This window comes from Microtus oregoni, unplaced genomic scaffold (genome assembly GCF_018167655.1).
Source record: "Microtus oregoni isolate MIOR12 unplaced genomic scaffold, Mior012 000074F_ref0000038, whole genome shotgun sequence".
Lineage (NCBI taxonomy): Eukaryota > Metazoa > Chordata > Mammalia > Rodentia > Cricetidae > Microtus > Microtus oregoni.
In genome coordinates this window covers 7,443,213-7,457,991 of record NW_024544004.1, presented here as the reverse complement: position 1 = coordinate 7,457,991, position 14,779 = coordinate 7,443,213, and the positions used below count along the sequence as shown (strand labels likewise).

The 14,779-nt window shown below is 42.1% G+C and overlaps 1 protein-coding gene across 1 annotated transcript in view; it reads right to left on the bottom strand.

The window, feature by feature from the left end:
* Positions 1 to 2,233: 2,233 nt before the first annotated feature.
* LOC121441346 (F-box-like/WD repeat-containing protein TBL1X) overlaps positions 2,234 to 14,779 on the bottom strand; it is a 99,807-nt gene continuing 87,261 nt past the window's right edge. Inside the window, exons 11-19 of the mRNA XM_041642477.1 lie at positions 14,531 to 14,594; positions 14,337 to 14,434; positions 13,321 to 13,381; positions 12,824 to 12,945; positions 10,301 to 10,375; positions 9,040 to 9,167; positions 6,723 to 6,888; positions 3,381 to 3,482; positions 2,234 to 2,422 (exon numbers count right to left, since the gene is read on the bottom strand). Coding sequence (XP_041498411.1) covers positions 2,396 to 2,422; positions 3,381 to 3,482; positions 6,723 to 6,888; positions 9,040 to 9,167; positions 10,301 to 10,375; positions 12,824 to 12,945; positions 13,321 to 13,381; positions 14,337 to 14,434; positions 14,531 to 14,594 — 843 coding nt within the window. The 3' untranslated portion in view covers positions 2,234 to 2,395. The remainder of the gene's footprint in view (positions 2,423 to 3,380; positions 3,483 to 6,722; positions 6,889 to 9,039; positions 9,168 to 10,300; positions 10,376 to 12,823; positions 12,946 to 13,320; positions 13,382 to 14,336; positions 14,435 to 14,530; positions 14,595 to 14,779) is intronic.

The following is a 14,779-nucleotide window of genomic DNA, read 5'->3' as shown; positions in this document are numbered from 1 at the left end:
GGGAAATAAATGGTCTCTAGGTTTCTCCTTGTGTAGATTGAACCTTTTTGTCCTAGTCTCACAGCCATTGACACCAAAACAGTAATTCTTATGTGGCTCAGATTCATCTGGGTGGGTGTAGCCAGGACACCCAGAGATTGTCTGATGAACCCCTTATGTGCCATTTACCCATCACCATCGTTCAGCAATGTGGAACTGTCAAATGACAGCCATGTCCCTACAATAGGCTGAATTTTAACAGCTGATCTTCTATAGAGATGAACAGAAATTTGGGGAAGAAAGATGGGTTTTAAGTGGACTTCCAAAATTATATTCTAAAGCTAAAGCAGTCTCAGGGCAGGAAACATCATATCCACAGAGACACCTGCTATAATCAAATTCCCCATGGAACTCAGGCTTTCTTTGCTAAGTGTTTAGGTGCCAGAGTCCAAACACACAGCTCAACTCAGTAACACAACACTTGCATACGAGGGCTCACATAATTTACATGTGAAAGCAGAGGCCAATTCACATTCTTGGTCTTACATTTGTTTGTTGTGGAGGAAGCGCCTCACCTTCCTGCTGGTTGATTTTTGGCTCCATATATGGATACTTTCCTCTAAGTAACAACTTTGCCTCAGCTGTAGACTGGACCCTGTATACTGCCATTTGCAGCCCCACTGACTTGGCCCAGCCCCCTTCTGGTCTACCTATCCCCCTTTACTAATTAAAAAAACAAAAAAAACCAAGTCTGTATCAAGTTATGACAAAACCAAGGTCACCTGATTCAATGATGGCAAACTTTACCAGGCACACAACTCCTTAGTTTAAAAAAAAAGAACAGAAACCAAAAAACTTCTTCCTTTTCCTCATTTTTTAAAAAAGCGTTGTCCTAATCTTCTGTAAGAGAAATTGTAAAGTGGGCAGAAATGATTTATGACATTCTACCTGGGTCATAATTCATTTTTAGGATTCAAAGTCTCCCTTGATACTCATTGTCTTCACAAGACTGAGTGGCACTGAGGCCCTTGGGTCGGTTTTGCGAGATTCACCTAGCACGCTCTTGATAAAGTGCCCATCTGTAGCTACACTGCTGTGAGAAAGTAGCTGGCAGGTGCCATGGAGCCACACTGTGGATCAGGGTGGCTTCTTCACTGTCTTCCTATTGGCTGCTGAAGTAAATGTGCATCGAACAGTTCAGCATTCGGCTTGGTGCCGAACTGGTGGGGCTCTTCCCCACCAGCTGCCAAAACAAATCCCTTGTTCTTCCATAGGACGCTTCCCAATCCACGGTTTTCCTAACTGCCTTTCATGAAGCTGAAGGGAAAGGGGTAATTAGACACCTCAGACTCTGCCAGTGTCTTCTTAGTCTCTTAAATATGAATTTCACAAAACTCTCTATGTCTGATGGCCATTTTAGGATTTTAAAGTCATTTTAACATAAAAATATTTTTTTCAAAAAATACTCCAGGTTCTTTCTCTTATAAGTCTTTTTTTTTCTGTAAAAAGTCGCCCTCCCCGCCTTCTTACATAAAGCACTTACTAAGCTCTGAAAGTGCCTTTGGGACCTAATGTGAAGCAACTATGAGAAAGGGACAGAGAGTAAGCGATGGGAAGGGGTAGGATGAGAGGGAAGGAGAGTGCTGTCCATCAAAGATCCGTTGTGTGCATGTGGCCATATCTATGTAGGATTTCATTAAAAGTGAGACCACACCAGAGCAAGGACATCAGAGGAAGGAGTGGGGAACAACAAGGGAGGACAGAAAGAATAAGCCAAAAACAGTATCCATCTGAGGTGGGAGGCCCCCAGACCATAGAATTTTAGCAGATAGAAAAACCACCAAAGAAGGTTCTAGAAAATACAGCGTTGGGATTACAAAGTCACACGTTTCATTGGTACAAACTGGTCTTTTGGAGAGCAACTGTAGTATCCAAATTGATAGGAGGGAAATACCATAAGGGACAGGTTTTTCCTCCCTTTTGGTTTATCACAGCATTTTTCTTTTTTGTTTTTGTATTTTTTTTGTTTTTGTTTTTCTTTTTTTTAAACCTTTTATTTTTTGGCACAGCTTTATGTTCTTCCTTCCCTGTTCAGTCATTAGAGCCTGTTCTGGATGGAAACCAAACCATGCATCATGTAGCTGATGGCTTCATCCTTCCCCAGATGAACATTTTAGGTGGAAACCATATTCCTGTGATACAACCATGTGTATGACTTTGTATTTGTTTGTTTTAAACTTCTGGATGTAGATTAGGGGTGGGGTGGGGGGGGAAGAATCCTGTGGCCAGGGACAGGTGATTTCCAAGTAGACTCGAACAAGTCAAGTTCACACAGTTTAGAGCCCATCATAGGAAGGATGCTGCAATCCTACACATTCACTGCTGGTCCATTAGAATGGTTTTCTACATTTTGTGTTTACTTTCGGAGATCTAAAACACAGACCTGGAAGGAAAGATAAAAGTGTCTGTTACTTTGAGAGATAATATCAGGTGCCTTCAATCAAATGCTGGCAAGGTACAGTTTAGCTACCAACTTGATGCTTGTAAAGTTTTTATAATGGAAGACTCAAAAAGAGAGAGAAACCCTAGGGGCTAGTTTCTGAACATCAGAACAACCAAATTCTAGCAAAGAGCAGGGAAAGGAAAAATCAAGTCATGGATGATTCCAGAACTCACAGTGTCTAAGGTAATCAGCAGGGGTCACAAATAGGATGCCTACATAGTTGAGCAGATAACAACAAATTTCTGGCCACACTAATAACTTGGTCCATCAGTCAGAATTGCACCTCATCCTAGAATTATTGCAACCTCAAGTTCAGAGGCAAATTAAAAATTACACATGCTAATGGACCCAATAAGATCCACAGAAACCAGGAGGCCTATCTGATGAAAGCTATGGCTTATCATGACGATGTTTGGCCAGAACATACACATAGCAACGGAATAGGAACAAGCTTCTCAGCCTATATACTAATGATATTTGTGGCCAGATATTTCTTGGCCAAAGTGGGGCATCTAGAGCATTGTAAGAGACTTACCAGCATCCTTTGACTCCACCAGTAAATAGCACCCTGCGCCAAAGTAGTGACAACCTAGTATGACTCCAGATATTCCTTAATATACTAGGGTACACACATGTGTGTAGAGTCACTGCAGCTAAAAATAATCAAGTTCACTGACATTCTGGGGCAAAGACAAGGCTATTTTCAACCCAAAGAGAAGCCTCCTTCCCATAGTCATGCCTGCACGTGCACATAGTATGTGGTAACCAAGCACCTGTTAGGTGATAAGGCACAGCAGGACAGAGAAGCCTTACAAGGTCTTTGGAAGGATCTAGTGCTGGATCAGGGGATCAGCTGCCCTGTACCCCTAACTCCCAGTAGATCAGAGGTGCCACTTACAGAGCAATCCGAAGCACTGGCACCCACTTTGTCTCCTCGAGCATTCCAGCACACCTCAAATATGCCGCCTGTGCCTCGGTAGCTGTGGACGAGACCTCCACTCTGAAAAGCAAAGCATTTGTCATGATAACTCAGAAGAGGTCCCCAAAATGACAGTAGTAAAAGGGGGCACTCTTCCTCCATAAACCTCTATCTGATCAGTGAGCTTTCAAGAACACAAAAGTTAAGGGATTTCCATAAACACCAATCTATTGTTACCCACAGAACTGCCACCACATTTCAGCTAGTCATGACTATGCCCAGCAATGTCTCATGGCACTTGGGAGCACAAGAAATGATGCATACCTACCAGAGGGGGAGCTTTAACTCATGACCTCCTCTTGACCTTTTCAGGGCTGGATTTAAAAACGGCATCAGGGTGATAGGCATGAGTTCTACCACTAAACCACATTCCCTGCTTTCCCCACTGGCTTTGCTAAGTCGTTATTTAGCTTCTATGGCTACCCGAGCACCCTCTTATTAAGCCATCCTTTCTTGTCTCCTTCCTAGAGCTTGGGTCAGTCCTCTGGGCTGAGGTCTTTCTACCTACTCCAGTCCCTACCTAGTTTCTGTTCTGATTATCTGTCTCCTCCTTAGAGCACTTGCGTGAGCACACCACCAGCCTACCAACAATTAGACAATTAGATGCATTAGCATATCATGAACTTAAAACTCCCATCAGTTTGAATATGTAGTTTGGAAGGATGAATACATACATTTGTGCTGCGGTATCTGTAGTGGTTGGCTTGACGTATGTCATGAGATATGGGAGTCAAGGTTTCTCTAGACTTGCCTAAGCCAGTTCAGCTTATCTTTATAAAGCATGTATGAGAGAGCTAATCTTGGTTGTCCACTTGACTATGTCTGGAATCAACTAAAACCCAAGCATCAGGGACATGCCTGTGAAACAATTTCCTGATTGGATCATTTGAAGTGGAAAGACCCACCCTAAATCTGGGCCACACTTTCTGGAGTCAGCCCACATAAAAAGACATGAAGACGTAAGCTTTTGCTGTTGGCTTCCTTGTCCTCACTGGCAAGTTTATCTATCCTGCTGCTAAGTAATAATTTGGCTGGTAATACAGCCTATGTCTTCAGAATTCTAATGTAGACTGAAGACCAGCTGAAACATCCAGCCTAGTGGCCCGATCAACTACTAGATTGATTCTTGCTTGGCCTTTCCTTTTTGATCAGACAGCTATTCTTGGACTAGCCAGACCATGGCCTAACAAATCCCTCTTTGGTACAGCTTCATTTTATCAGCTGTATTCCTTCAGTGAACTAAGACTTATATACAGCCACTAACCCCAGTGGTCACCAACTATTCATTAGTTCTTATCCACAACAATGACGTATCGATGCCACACACATATTTACTTATTATAATTAATATATATGTATATATTTACCATTATCAAGCTACAGCAAGTAGTAGCAAAACATAATAAAAATGCATTGAAATTAATATTAGTTTCAGTTTACACAGAAAATAAAGGGTAGTAAACACTGTGGCTGTGGACAACAGAAAGCCAACAGTATTATATATGTTTATAATAAGAGAATTAATGTGGGTTCTAAGATGTCTCAAAATAATTAACTCCCTGGCTCCCTTCAATATGAACCTAATACCACTGGTTCATTTCACCATTACCTCCCACCCCAGCCCCTCAAAATCCTACAATATAATAAGCCAGCATGCAATCCTAGCTACTCCAGAGGCTGGAGGAGGATTCAGTTTAAAGCCAACCTGGGCTATACAGTGGGTGAGTTTTAGGACCCTGGATCCAATCCCTAGTATTAAATAAGGAAAAGAAAAAGGAAAGCAAAGCAAAAGAGGGAGAGGAGGGGTGGGGAGGAGAGAAGAGGGAGGGAGGGAGGGAGGGAGGGAGGGAGAGAGGGAGGGAGGGAGGGAGGGAGGATAAGAAAAACCAAAAAGTCTAACAACTATTCCTATAATATTCATGTCATATTGTACCAAGTGTTGTGAGTCACCTAGTAAATGTATATGTGCATCAGCTCTACACACATACCATACCACACCGTCTTATACAAGTGAACTGGGCTGCACAAATTCAGGTATCCCTGGGGAGGGGTAGCTATCCCTCAAAGATATTAAGGAGCACCTGCATTTTCATCTTGCTGGCACTTTTAAAGTGAGCTATCACTAGCAAAATCTGTTTTCTCTGTATGAGGATGTTATTTCTGCACACGTTTCTACCTTTTGTTCTGTTTTGCTTCTTGATAATATAGCTCATGCAGGTCACAGGCATCTATGGGCATACCCGGAAACATGCTGCTAACTTTTGGGGTATGTCCCTGAAATGTCTGTGGAATGCTAGAACATGGCTTATTTACTGCTTCCCCTGCCACAAAGGGGCATGAACTTAAGAATTCATATCCTTCTAAATGTCAACCAACCAAAAGGAATGAAAAGGTGGGGCACTGAATTCTCCTCAAGTCTAACAAATTGGCTCTTTCTTCTCAGTAACTTACCCTAACTAATTTTCAATTGGGATGACCAAGGGTTTAGACATAGCACAGGGAAGAACGATTGCCTGCCACCTCCAAGGCTCTACATGTTGGATTCCCAGCACCAAAAAGAAAACCAAGAACTGCCCAGTGTAATACTTCCACCCATTCTACCCCACTAGTTTTCATCCACTTCTGCTCAATAATCAGAATTCTCTCATCTCTGTCAGGCCAGAGATATCCAGTGGCTATACTGATTCCAACTCCTTCCTTTTTCAGTTCCTGCTGAAATGACAATCTAGTATTCAAAGATCCTGTATTAAACAAGTAATACTTTCAAATGTTAAAACTCCAAACCTCATATTCCTTTATCTCTGAGTTGTTCCACAGTGGACAGGAAGAAGATAAAGTTGGTTGTCCTGTAGTGTCTCCCTGGGAAGGTTTTATAAAGGCCACCTACAGGGGCTTCCCACAAACAGCAGCATTTCTAAGGTGACAAAACTAGGTCATGCTTTTTCTCTAACACGAAGTAGGTCCCTGCCAGGATAAGAAAGCTGAAGACAGTGGTTACTCCAAGAGAGAATGCTCCTGAGGTGACAAGCTAAATGTTCTGGCTGGAAGTCAGATGGAAAGAGTCCAAAGGACTCCAGGCTTGTACGTAGGGAAAACCGTACATCATTGGGGAACACAAAGACTACACAGAATCTGTGATCTCCATGGGAAGGCTCACTCTACTCACTCCTGAATAACTCATTCCCCCAGCCCTCTTGCCAGCCCAGGAACTGAAAATATGCTTTTCAGGAAGGATTTGGCCACAGGAAGTCAAGACATTACCTGAGTATTCCAGATATGGACACACTTGTCAAAGGATCCACTGGCCAAATATTTCCCATCAGGGCTGAACGCCACACTGTAGACGGGCTCCTGATGCTTGGTCAGTGTGTGGATGCAAACACCTCGCTCCACATCCCACAGTCGAACCGTAGAATCAAATGAAGCACTAGGAAGACGGCAGGGAACACAACCACAGAAATGGGTTGGCTTTCAAGATCTTTATGATGTATCTCATGCGAACTGCCTATTAGCAATATTTAAAACATACTTGAATTTGCTTCAAGAGAACATTCTAGTGAGCCTTTTCTCTCCAGAGAAAAGTGAAGCTGCCACCAAACAGAACCCAGGACATTGTACAAGCCAGATAGGTACTTTCCCACTTAGCCACTGTGTTCATTTCTTTCTCTAGTTCCCTCACCTCTGAACACAAAATGTTTTTGTGTACTACTCAACTAACCTTTCTAAAACACCATCATTGTTTATAATATACCTGCTTGAACAACTACAAATCCAGCCAGATAGGACTAGAAAAAAAAATTTAAAAGCTGAGTAAAGATGCACTTACACATAAGAAAATCCAAACCCACATGTGCATATACAACCACAGTGGCAAGGGCTACAGAGTTTAATTATTTTCAGATATAAAACACTACATATCACATAGCTGTTACCACCTGGCTTTCTGTATCTCCAATGGTCTCACGAGGTTCAGTGTGTCCTTTTGTTCTTTTAACAGGATAATATATTTGTTCCTGATATGTATTATGTGATAGAAAGAAGCATCTCCCTAGTCATTAAAAATGACCGCTACATGTAGTATTACATCACTGATATGCAAGTGGGTTTTTGGATAATTATTGAAAAAAAAGAATTAAGACCTTGGGGATCTTCTAGTTCAGTCACTCAGTGTTTATAATATTTGTGTGTATGTGGCTTAAGTTTCTTTTGGGATGAGTTTTTGGTGATGATGTGTATTCCAATCAAGTGATCTACCACTGAGGTATAGTCAAGTGTCACCATCTATTCTTGGAGACAGTCTTTGGTTGAACACTTACCACAAAGCTGTTGGAAAGACTGCTCACTCGACTACTACCTTATAGAAGAACTACCTACCTATTGTCACTTCCTCCTCAGCCTCTGGAACAACACAGACCAAGCTTCCCATTGCTCCTTAGAAACCAAACTTTCCTTTGGGGGTCTGGTCTTGTCCAGACTAAGTATATGAATAATTCAAACCCCTAAGATCCATTATCATGGTTTCCAGATCATTCTAAAAGTCCTGGATTCTGGCTCATAATTGCCTTAGTTCATCTGTCTAAATGCTTTCACTACCAAGAGGAGGGATGGAGTGTATTCCGTGGTACACTACTTACCCAGCATGCACAAGGCAAGAGCTTCCATCCCTGCACCAAAAGCCCAAGAATGGATTGTTATGTTTCCTGGACTCTAACATGCATCAGGATATAACAGTTCTGCTGTCTAAAGTCCAAAGTGACTTGGTTTGGATGAGGTACCTCTGGCCCCTTGCTTCTGGGCCTTGGCTATTCAACAGTTCCAATATTAAGAGATCTGGGTCACCTTTGGCTAAAGCAGGGAATCACTTATATATAGTCAAAATCCCAGTACCACAGACCTGAATGGAGCTTCAAAAGAACAAACTTGAGCTCCAAGCTAAACACTTATTTTCCTTTCTTTGCCTTAAAAACTTTCACTCTAGTAAGCCAGCCCTCTATACCTGCACATTCATAATTTTATAACTACGGATAAAAAACCATTGAGGGGGAAGGGAAAAATGCATTATTGTGAAGGCCTGTAACATTAGTGTCTCAGAGGAAGTGGTACACAGCAAGTTCCAGGTACTCAGGGCTACATAATGAGACTCCATCTCAAACAAACCAAGCCAAACCCATGAAAAACTGTATTGGACATGTGCAGACCCTTTTGTTGGTCACTGTTACCTAAACTACATAGTCTACTACAGCATTATCATTGTATGGGTAATAGAGGACACTTAGAGATATTTAAAGTACAGGGAATGCATTTAGAGGCTATAGGCAAAGGGAAGTAAGCATCTATGGATTTTGGTACCCATAAGGGGAGGGGGTCCCAGACCCACCTCCATGGATACTGAGGGAGGTTATACTTCCATGTCCTTGGCCCCCTTCGCAGTGAATTCCCATGTTGTTCAGTGTGGAAGGGATTCAACCCTGCTATTTCTAAGTGTGAGTGAGTCTTCCCAGCTGAGCTACTCACTAAGTAACAGAGAGTGAAGGTGTGCTCAGGAAGCAGACAGAGCTGTGAAGTTGCCCTGCTTTACCTTGCTAACATGATGTTAGAGTTCGGGTTGCTGGTGCCTGGTCCTGTGGGACTCCACTTGATGGTATATATCTCTTTGCTGTGAGCTTGGAGGTCATGGACACATATATCCTGCTTTATACTCCAGATCTGGAAGAGGCATTGGTAACAGTGTGAGCTAATACTGTGTCCCTAATTGAGAATGTCTCAGTACCATTCATTCTAGTGCACCTAAGGTATCACTTAGGCAACAGGTCTGTGAGATATTCACAAGCCAGCAAGCAGTCAGCCAGGCACAGTAACTCAGACAGGACCTTGTTCTCTTAAGTTCCAGAGGACTCCAGTCCAAGGAAAGTAGAGGTCCTGTCCTTTACTCAACCCTCTTGTGCCAACATATTTTCCTTTCTCCTCTTTTTCTAAATTTCTGAATAACCACTCAGCTGTCATTACAGGATTCATCATCAGACAAGGAGCCAAAGGTTCAGGTGGTAAGCAAATTCTTAACAAAGTTCCTTGACACAACAGGTTCACCACTGTCTGCAGGAGTGTCTCCTGGATGTTAAGGCAATGCCCAAAATATAATACATGGTTAAGAATTTATTTCTTTTAAGACATTTCCCTTAGGCTCCAAGAAGCCAGCCCAACCCACCTGATTGAAGCAGGCCCAAACAGATCATTAACAGAATAAGTACCATTCAATTTTTTATTATTCTTAACCCCAAACCTCCTAAAAACCCCCCACCCCAAATCTCCCCTTTCATTTCCCAAAATCTCCTCTTTAATTTCCCAAACCTCCTCTTTTCTTCTCTACTAATTTTTTCTCTACTAATGCGACTTTTGTTTTCCAGCATCTTAACAATGACCCAGCTACCCAAGAGCCAGACAGATGCGATTTCTTCAATCAGCCACCTCAAAACCCCAGTGGACAGGACATAATCAACAGGACATCGTCAGAATAATCGGACACTCCCTGGATCCCTCGATCCCCAAAGCCAGCAGGAAGCAGTCATGAGAGACCGGGCTACGCCCCCATTCCCTACCCTTTAAGACCCCCTTCCCATTTTTTTTTTAATAAAACCAAAAGGGTGGAAAAAAAATGGAACCATGCCCCAGATGTCAAAAACTCCATGGAAGAACAAGACATTTAGTTTAGAAACCAGGAAAATCAAGGAGAAAAGACAATGTCAAAGTAATGGTCCACGTGATGAGGGTGTAAAGGGCTGTGTGCCATACAAAGGTTTGCATAGGATTAACCACCTCATCCCTTTAGGAACCAACATTACCTTTAATGTCATGTCATCAGAGCAGGAGGCTAACAACATTCCAGAAGGATCCCATTTGATAGCATTGACCTCATTCTGCAAGAGAGCACAGCATTTCACAAAGAAATTAGAGCCTTTATGTAGAAAGGCTGGCATCCACCAGGGGCAGCAGCATGCTGCCAGCGCTGCAGTGCAGAAGGACTTTCAGGAGTTCACAGAATATCAAAGACCACAACACAAGATCACACCCACATGATTATTCTTCCCTCAGTTTGCTTTTCATTCATGAAAAAATACTGATATATATTACAAAAGAAGAGCTATACTCATAGTCATATTTCTTTAGGGGAAATTTCCTTATTAAGAAAGCCAAATGAAGAATTTGCATACAATAAGCACAGCTAACTAAATCATTTATTGCTTCGAGACAGAGTCTCATGATGCAGAACAGGCTAGCCAGGAGCTCCTTATGTATCCCATGATGGTCTGGAACTATTTTGTCATCCTTCTGAGTATTAATTAGAACTACAGGTATATACCATCAAGCAGAGCTAAAGCTAGTTTGTTTGATTCATTCATTCATTACTTGGCTTTTTGAGACAGGGCTTCTCCATGTAGCCCTGGCTGTACTGAAACTCATTCTGTAGACCAGGCTAGCCTTGAACTCAAGAGATCCGCCTACCTCTGTCTCCTGAGTACTGGGATTAAAGGTGTGCAGCACTACCACCACTGGGTTAAAACTGTTTTGTTTTTAAAAGTGAACTTTGATCATCACTTTCTGTGCTTTTAATATAACAGCTCCTCTTCATCATACTGTTGAAAGACCTGTAACTTGTTGGATAGAAGGTAAAGGTAGACAAAAGTTTCGGTGCCATCCAAATGCACAAAGATACACACAAGCAATTCCTATGTACAGGGAAACTACACCCAGTCAAGAAAAGGCACTGAGAAATAAAATCCATTGTCTTGTGGATTCGTGTTGTGTAGCCATTTTTCCTCTGAGGTTAAAAACTTCCACTTCGAAGGGAAACTTCTTAAGACAGGATGTTTTCAGGAAGTTGTAAGTAAGATGAAATACTACAGGGAAGCTCATTAAGACAGGAAATGAGCAACTCAAAAAACCTCCAAGAAATCCCTAAAACTAACCAGATCCACCAACCCATCAACTCCAATCACAAGAGTGTATATATGCGCAAAAATAAAAAAAAAACTGCTGAGTCACTCTCAGACAAACATAGGTCCCTGGAAGCAGCAGAGGTCAGCTGAACTGCCTAGAAGAAACAAAGACAGGCTACTTGACTGATCAAGCTACACAGAAAGGGAGAGTCTAATGGTTGTTACACTGAGCTCCAGGTTTTCAGCTTTCAACAGGTTATCACCCATACTGAAGTGATCTTTGATGGTGCAGCTGTCTTTGAGACATTTCTACTTCTGTAAGTAACCCCTCTAAAACCCACTGGTTCATCAAGCTGAATTTTGGGACCATACAACAAGGAAACTGTCAGGTTTTCTTTGTTTCTGAGTACCAGAAACCCCAAGACTAGAGGAGAAAGGCTTCTGGTACAGAAGGAAGAAGGGGATGTGGTTATATAAAGGGCCACCTGCAGCTCCACCATACAGACAGGAACAGCATACAGAGCAAGGGGCAGAGGGAAAGATAGTGCAATTTATTGTCTAGGGGGTCTCTTTAGAGGGGTTTTGGGAACACTACTGCCATTAACTGCCTCCTCTACCGAGCCAGCTGTCTTGTCCTAACAAACAGCTTCACACACCAGACTGTTTTCTAAATAATTTCATACTTCAAAATGTTGTGGTTGATCCCCTTTGTAAGAACACCAAGTTTTGAAGGGTGTGAAATTGGAAGAAGCTGGGGAGAGGAAGGGTGTGAGCCACAGCAGTGTAGAAGGTTAATGTGACAATGTGTATGTCTCCAACTAACTGTAGCTGTAGAGAAAACTCACAGGCAGATCTCTACATGACCTGTCTGTCTCTAGCTGATCCATCTGCAATTCCCCATGGGAACTCTCCATGCTTCCTTCCTGGGAGTAGAGCTTTCTTTCTTGCTGTCCTTTTCCATCTCAAGTCAAACTTCTAGAACCTGCACACAGTCTTAGGAAGTAACAGTTCCAGGACCCAAATAGGTGGAGCACTAGGAGTGCTCACAGCACTCAGCATCAGTGAGAATCATTTATGGAACCAGGCGGAAGGATATGAGAGAAGTAAATTCTAAGCAGGGAAACAGAAATCAGACATAAAATGGGTACCCCTATTAAAAGCTGGGAAACAGACTGGAGTCAGAAGAGAAACAGCTTCAGGATAAAACAGAGGTTAGCAGAACGCCACTCTGAGGTATTCCCAGGACCACTGACACTTCAGCTGGGTTAATTCCATCACTCAGGGCAGGCACTGTGGCTCTAAGCAACAAAGCATGGTAGATCAAGTGGTCTCCCCTGTGCAGTTAACTTTTAATGCACTCACTGAAAAGATGGCTTCTACATCACACTTTTACAACTCCCAACTCTGAGAATCAGAACTGCTACTTACAGTATGTCCTTGGAAGGTTTTGACTGGGCGGTCACAGCTAAGCCTGCACACATGAATGCACATGTCTGTGCTGCATGAGGCAAAGGTAGTGTTGTTTTGCCAGTCCACATCCAAGGCAGGTGCTACAGGGCAAGAGACAAGAGAAAGAAACCATGAAAACCATCTTTCATAGACCTTAAAGACACTTTCCTTCCAATTTACAAGCATTAAGATGCCTCTGCAGAGAGACCCCACCTTTTTATGAAAGAGAAAAACAAAACAAAACAAAACAAAAAACAAAAAACACAGGGACAGGCCCAGTTACGTGTAAAAGGGAGGTAGCAGTTATTTTTTGACCAGAACACCAATTTTGTTATTGCCAATACTTTGTTTCACATTAGTCCCAAGGTTCTTGACATGTTTCTGCTCTTATACAATACTATGCAAGCTTAAATAAAAAAAAAGAAGAAGAAGAAACTCTTGGGAGTGCCTCTGTAGAGCCCCAACAACAAACCTACCTGAATGAAAAGGAAACTGCTGTTTGGCTTCTCCTGTGTGGGCATCCCAAATTACTGTTGTCTGTGCTCCGCAAACAGAGGGAAAAGTCAGTTACTATTCTTCTCAAAGAATTATCTAGAATGTCTTGTAATAGAAAACACAACCAACCCCCTTTCCTTCTAAGAAATTAATTTAACAACATATTTTATTTTATCCCTGTGTATAGCCAAACTGATATCATTTATACATGCAAGAATGTAAAATATTTATACTTGTCATTTCTGTATTTCTGACCTAAGTCTATGATGTACACTGTGCATTCCACACTCAATAATGTGAATGTCACATTAATGAAAGTAACTAGTACACAGTAGCCTTCACCAATATGTGGGAAATCTACCAAAACTGATGGGAATTTCCCCTCAGCTTTCAAACCTAGAAAACCATTAAGTACCAGTTCAGAAGGCACACCCACATATCCTTTGGACATTGTTCCAAAGGACTGCCACAAGAATGAACATCTCCAACAATCCCCCATCACTCTATAAACTGGGGGAACAGGGGAACCGCCATAAATTCAAAGTATGGACTGAGAAATCAAACTCTAAATCAGTCTCATGAGTTTCTACGAAGTATGATCCTGTATTGGGTCTCAGAGAATTCTGCCATCTATAATGGGAAGCAGTGGTTTATCAGGTGAGGAAAGGTTTAGCCAAGGGAAGGAAAAAGAGTCTGTGATTACGAACTGTTTAGTGGATGAAAGTCAACACAGAAACTGCTTCCTGGATTAATAAACTCCATTTTACTGCCGCCTAGATTAATACAACATTTGGAGATTTTTTTTTCTTCTTTTTATCACTGGGCTGAGAGCACATTCTGAATGAAGGTCTACAAAAGTAAATGTATTATGAGGTGATATTTTGTTCAAAGTCAGCAGTAAGATCAAACCAGAGAAATCTGAACCTAAATGAGTTAACAGGCTAAAAATAAATCCAGATCCATAGCTAAAAGGGATGCATTAAAAGTTGATACTCACCTTATCTACACCAGCACTCAAAATATAATTCCCCTTTTTGTTCCACTTCAAGGCAAAGATGGGGCCTTTATGCTGACCTAAGGTGCTGGCTAGGTTACCTGAGATGGGAAAACACAGAGATGACGACTTCACAGTCACCAACTGTTCACTCATAAAGTCCACCTTACTTAACACAAGAGGGATGAGGAACGTACCATCTTCTGTCCATATTCTTGCAAAACCATCATAGGAACCTGTTGCCAACAGTGTTCCATCGGTCTGGGGGACAGAAAAAAGACAAAGCACATTAGTATCTGGGTACTTTCCTGGGCCTCCTTTCCACATGGAGCTGTGTGAAAAAGTCAGCCCTCTCACAGGCAACACATGCTCACGATGATGGGAAGAATTTCCCATTCCCAGACTGCTATCTGCCCAGTAGGACCTGATCATGAGCCCCTGATACC